Below are 6272 nucleotides of genomic sequence, written 5' to 3'. Positions count from 1 at the left end.
CTATAATTGGTCTTCCATTATGATTGCTCTATAATGGGTTGCATATGATTGTTTGTCCCATTCCATGTTACCTAACGAATCGAAATTTCATGCATAATTCCGTGCAAAAAACACGTTGCCATGTGATCAATAGCCACAACTTTGCCATCGATCCATCAAAACCATAAAAAACCCAGCTCACTCCACATGACACAAGTCATTTCAAAATATAGTTTAGGACAGTGGTGCACCTTTTTTTCTTATAATTCAGAGGTACGGGCATAAAGTTCATCCTGCAAACTCACGAAATACCCTGAAAATCTCTACTAAACTGATTAAATTTGAGCATTTGGTTTGTGCATATGTCTCTAACCCAGAGTATTGGCATATAGCTAGTGGAATTTGGACAAGTGGCAATTTCCAAGATGAAGAAGCCTTGACACCCAGGCTGATCGTGCCAACTTTGCCATACCTTTTTCTCACATAATTTCACACAATCGTCTTCTACTAGAGATGTGGCATGCCAAAGTTCGAGCGATATAGAAAGTTCCTCTCGCCCGCATCCTATGACGTGTAAGAAACTAGAGTGATCATCATACCAACAAAAGCAATTTACACGAGCATTACACAAGAACATATGTCCATCTCACACGAGGATACCTAGTTATACTCGAACATTTTTGGTGGTTGTCTCCCATACATTGGTTAATGTAGAATTGTCCCTTAGGTTTCTCTCCCCCTTTGCGACCCAACTACATAGATTGATACCCCTCCAATCTTCAATTGTTACTGCTCTTAACTTAATTTTTTGGGTGTCTATTTTTAACTGATCGGTTAACTTTCGTAAGTTGAATGCAGTCTATTCCAAGCCCAAAGATTGAGTAAGCTAATTCAGTGCACTAAGCCTGTATCTTTTGTGGGGGCGACTTCATCAGTTCGTACCAACTAAAGAAAGAAGTTATGTCCCGATTGCTTTAGAAGTGGTAGAGGAAATTCGACGTTGGTTTCGAAAATACATAAAACTCTGATGACGGGGACCATGTTACGATGAATGTGAATTCCAGAAACAAAGTCGCAGCTGTATCCACCCAAGGCCATTTACTGTGATACTGATGGACTCCTCTGATGACATTCTGGTTTTCAATCTCCCATGCATTAACTTTCTTGAATGTGTCAAAGAGGAAAAACCTATCGAATGTTACAAGTCTAGATACCCTTCTTGTCACTGCTGAACATTGTCTGGTCGCTTAGACTGTACGGTTACCAAAAGAGAGATCTGGTGAGCTGCTGCTGGTATGATATTATTCACCCACATGGCCTTGGTAACGGGTTGCCCATCTCGTCCTTGGGGTCAGTGGGTCCAGACCACCTTGAAGACGCCTAACTGAGATTGACCAGCACAACCAAGTCGTCGTCATAGCCGAACTTCAATGTGATATATTTGTCATCAGCAGCATCAACAAGACCGCAATGGTAATAGTTAGCTGACATCATGTGTACCTTCGCATGTTACTGGTACATGCATCATCCACACTTCCTGGTGGCTTATATGCATTTGAAATCCACTTGTAATTTACGGTAGTGATTTACAGATTAATTGAACATTTCTTCTTGATGCAATGCTAATGACAGCATTCTCTCACAACGTCAGTGCTCCAAGTAACAAAAGTGAGTACCATAATGGCAGCTGTTGGGGAGAGAATCTCATCTGTTCCTTCTCCAACCACTGCAACTTTGTGCCCTTCTATCTTTTAAGCAAGTCACACTAGGAAGGAGCATTAAGATGTAGTTTACTTGAGAATCGGATGAAGGTCATCTATTCTCTTTCAACATCTGAACAATCAAAAAAATGAACATTGAAAATAACTCAAAGTCGCTCCCTCCTATCCAATTTTTTATATCTTAATACCCAAAAGAGAAGAGGAAGTGAACTTTAGTGCATCAGGATAAGCTAATTGTGTTACAACAAAATCTTCTACAAACTTCATTAGATCCCAGCATCTCGAGAAACTGATGATTGCCTAACCAAAAGAATGCATAAATTACTTGCTACATTCTCCAGTAAGTTCACACACTCAGATCAAGAGTGGGAATGGTAAGTCACATTCTTGAAGCTTGTAATGGTCACTGAAGGTACTATTGCTATGGCAATTGGCAATGAGCTAAAAACCAGCTAGGGATCCCCTCGCCTAATGTTTTTCCCTTAATGGACCAAATTAAGCAGCAAAGAATAAGCATCTTTCTATATTAGTTGTCAGACTAGCAGACAACTAATTCACAATCTCATCCAGATGGAGAGTGCAATCTACTCTCAAAAGCTACTCGTTGAATTTATGGAAATACAGCAATAGAGAAAAAAAACCTTTTGACAAAATGTCCTTAAGTATGAAGCAAACTTAACATTTCTCCTTACAAAAGCCAACGAGCTTGTGCTCTCTAGTAAGATGCTTAAGAGCAGCTAATTTCCTATCAGTAAACAGCTATTCTTTCAATCTCTCTCGAGTCATGTCCAAGAGTCTTCTCTCTTACCTATACACGAAAACCTTAGACAGAGTAATTACTAGCCACCAAGCAACAGCAAGAGTTATTGCTCCCACTTATTAGAACAGATGGTAGGACCATCCCAAGCAGTAAATTTCAGAGGCGTAGAGAGCGATGGGGCAGAAAACAATGAGAGGACTGTTCCCAAAGAAGTAATAAGTACTGCGATCTCAAATTAACCGAAAACACCACAATCAGCATTCCACAATGCAAGCCGAATCATGTGAGTCATCAATCAAGGAAACATCAATCTCAATGCAGAAAGGTCAGCACTAAAACATTGATTTATTGACATAACCATCCGTCATCTTCCCACAAAAGGCACAACATGATGTGCCTACAGCAGATATTTTGGGTTCTAATTTAAAACAAAATCAAGCCCCAGAAAATAAACAGAATTGGCATTCATTTCTTGTAACGAGCTACCTCATCCTCATTGGGGAAGAATCCCATGATCCGGCCTGCCGAGTTCTGGTAAGCATACATGAACCCGCCCATTAGTCCAATCAGTCCACCCGTCACCATTGATGGTCCCTTGATCCCAGGCTTTATCCCTATAAAAACCCCCAAAAGAATATAAATAAATGAAGACCTTCCTATCTTAAGGAAACTCACCCATTGGCAGAAAAAGGGGCAATAATCACCCAAACAAAATCCATCCTTTGAAAGAGACTTCACCAATCAGCACAAAATGGACACTAATCACTCAGAACAAAATCCCTCGTTTCCAATCTAATTAACATAAGTATGGGCAACAATCATAGCGAATTCCCCAATCAGCACGAAATGGGCAGTGCCCAAAACAAATCGACCCTTCGAGATCGTATTAGCACAAAAAAAGGGGGGGCAACAATCAGAGCAAATTCACCAATTAGCACAACATGGGCAACGCACACCTCCAACAAGATGCATACTTTCGAGTCCAATAAGCGCAGACTGAGCAACAACCGCAGCAATTTCTCAAATTAGCCCAACCCGCATTCAACATAATTTACATTATCATAACTTTTTCACAGATGCAAGCAATAATTTCACGAAGACGACGAATCCTTCGGCACAGATGCAGACATTGGAGAGACTAAAATCATCCGCACGCCCGCACGCCACCCCACAGAAAGAGAGAGAGAGAGAGCGAGAGAGCAAACCGGAGAGGTAGCCGACGGTGACGGAGACGCCGGTGATGGTGACGAAGCGGAGGTAGTCGAGGGTGCTGAAGTTGCCGACCACCCTCGTGAAGGGCGGGTTCCGATCTAGCACCGGGTACTCCGGCTTCGCCGACGCGGTGATGTCCGTGTTCATCGTCTCGCCGCCGGCCGCCGCCGCCTCCTCCTTCCTTCCCTGTCGTCGCTTGCTCACTCCGGCCGAAGCTCGTTCTGGCTTTCGAGTCAAATCCGCACTTCTTCGTCTCTGGACTTACGGCGGAGCTTTGAGGTCGAGGTTGTGACAAGGAGAAGACCGGCGCAATCGATGGGCCGGTATGGGCTCGGACCGGACCGGACCGGCCCATTGAGCAGTGAGGGCCACGAGTTGCTATGCCGGGCCGGATTGGGAATCGGCCCATCTGTGGTTTTCTGGCATTCTTTGTAAATCTCTCTCTCTCTCTCTCTCTCTCTCTCTCTCTCTCTCCTCAATTTGACTCGAGGGTTGGATTGGTCGGGTTCGGGGTTCGAGGCGCTTTGGAGGAAATTAGCATGTGACCTTGAGCGAAGTTATAGCGCATAGAATCACTTCCAATCATGAGCTCAAGCACATTTAAATAACTTAGCAATGGCTCAGCTCACGAGGATGTCAATCCCAAGAGAGATCGCAACCTCCAAAAGGCTCTTCATTCTTGAGACCCAATTGCCAGGCCTGGACACCCACGTACCCTAGCCTCCTCAAAGGCTTAGGGAGAGGGGGCAAACCTTGCTCGACACCTAATGCAGGAGCATCAAAATTTCAGACTTCCAATAATTACATAGCCATCCCAAATCAAGTTTCATCAATCCGTCAAGCCAAATTGTCAATCATGGAAGCACATAGTAAATTCGTCTTCAACATGGTCTAATGGGTCCATGCCACACAAGATAGCATTTGCTGATGATTGGTGGTTTAAATGTAAGATTGAAGAAGCAATGAATGTGTTCCTTTTGATTGATATGCTTTATTTGTCTTCTTTGTATTACTTACCCTAGTGTGCTAGTTTGTCTTTTTACATTAGAGAGTCTTTAATGTAAGGCTAGGATGTCAAAGAGTCTATTGCAAGTTTGAAAGAGTGGGGAGCTAGTCTTCATTACTAGGCTGAAGTGTAAGAATGTAGAGTGTGCTTAGTTTGTCTTCTTACATCAGAAAGTCTTTAATGCATGGTTAAATTGTCAAAGAATCTTTATTGCAAGTTTGAAAGAGTGGAAGGTAGTCAAGAAAGTTGAGTTTGTTGGGATTTATTATGAGTCTTAGTACAATGTATTAGTACGACTATAAATAGAGATGTAATTTTGTATGTAAGGAAAATCTTATTTGCAATACATGATATTTCCTCTTGAAGTGAATAATTTCCTTCAAAATTCGGTTCTTTATCCATTCATATTGTGATGAGCCTTAAGTTCTTTATCCTTGACTGGTAGATTGTTTCTTTAGGCCTTGGTGGTGAGCTATTTGTATCTCAACTTCATTTGCATTCATAAAATACTCCATTGGTTTTAATTCCACAATTACAACAAGTTTCCACTTTAATGGAAAACAACATGTTCCATCTTCCTCATCCCAACAAACATTTATCCAACACTCTATCCTTAAGACACTACTTCAAAAATGAATTTCTCATCCCTTCATTCCCATTGCGCATCAGCACTTGTGAGTCGGTTTGGTCCACCCACTTTAAAGGCACTTCAGCCCTCAAAGAACAACCAATGAGAATCTATAAAATGCAACGTCATTTGCTCAAAGAGTAAGACAAATCCTATTCAGGAATATTTTTCTCTGCTTAGTCTCAATTTTGCTTACCTCTTCATTCCCAGTCCACTAAGTTAAACATCTGTGGATCCTCCTAAGGGCCAATGTCCAAAAGGTTTCATTTACTTTTATGGTATGCAGTTAAGTCCGGTCGAGTAAGATCAGTAGGACCCAAAATAATGTGCACAAACTAGAACGTACCAATCAATCTAGTAGGACCCAAAAGAACGTGCACAAACTAGAACGTACTCAATCAATCTAGTAGTATTTTAGAGAGTCCATATACATGGTTGCAATCCTTTCTTTTGAATAGATTTAATGATTATTTGAATTTGGCAATTCTTGCTTTGGAATCATATGATGCAATTCTTCTCTTAGATACGACGCTGGAGAAACCCTAGGGGCGAAGCTTAGAAATTCGGATACGAAGTCTAGTCATGCTTTATTTATTGCGGTACTCATCTCATCGTCCTACATCAACAGGTCAATAAAGGAGATGCTCTGATTGACAAATATTGCACGAAATACAATCATGCTCCTCTTTCGTCAAGCCTCGCAGCTGTTCCCACACACCTGCAATTTCAAGCAGAGTAAATAAAGAGAAGATCCCAAGAACCTTAAATTCCACCGAACTTTTTAGTATTAGGGATATCTTTAGATATTTCAAGAATGCTACCAAGAAAAAGAAAGACCGCTTGTGTATCTACTACAAAAGTAAATAATTCAAAAGAAAAATCTGAAAATGAATATATCTGAAACGGGAAATTTGTATTTTATTCATAACATAACGCAAATGCACCCTAATCAACCACAAGAGTGAT

General features: G+C 41.4%; 1 protein-coding gene across 1 annotated transcript; it reads right to left on the bottom strand.

Annotated features, from left to right (window-relative positions):
- Positions 1-2690: 2690 nt before the first annotated feature.
- Positions 2691-3944, bottom strand: LOC104441011 (NADH-ubiquinone oxidoreductase 20.9 kDa subunit). Its single transcript, XM_010054005.3, has 2 exons — positions 3666-3944; positions 2691-3074 (listed from the first exon to the last, which is right to left on the bottom strand). The coding sequence occupies exons 1-2, from the start codon at positions 3817-3819 to the stop codon at positions 2926-2928; spliced, it is 303 nt and encodes a 100-aa protein (XP_010052307.1). The 5' UTR covers positions 3820-3944; the 3' UTR covers positions 2691-2925.
- Between the last annotated feature and the right edge of the window lie 2328 nt (positions 3945-6272).

Source organism: Eucalyptus grandis, chromosome 4 (assembly GCF_016545825.1).
Source record: "Eucalyptus grandis isolate ANBG69807.140 chromosome 4, ASM1654582v1, whole genome shotgun sequence".
NCBI lineage: Eukaryota > Viridiplantae > Streptophyta > Magnoliopsida > Myrtales > Myrtaceae > Eucalyptus > Eucalyptus grandis.
Note: the sequence above shows the minus strand (reverse complement) of the source record. Positions and strands in the feature narration are given on the sequence as shown.

Coding starts and splice junctions, on each gene's coding strand:
- LOC104441011 (XM_010054005.3), bottom strand. CDS start 3,819: ATGAACACGGACATCACCGCGTCGGCGAAGCCGGAGTACCCGGTGCTA. Junction 3,075..3,665: donor CACCGTCGGCTACCTCTCCG/GTTTGCTCTCTC, acceptor GGGTTTTTATAG/GGATAAAGCCTGGGATCAAG.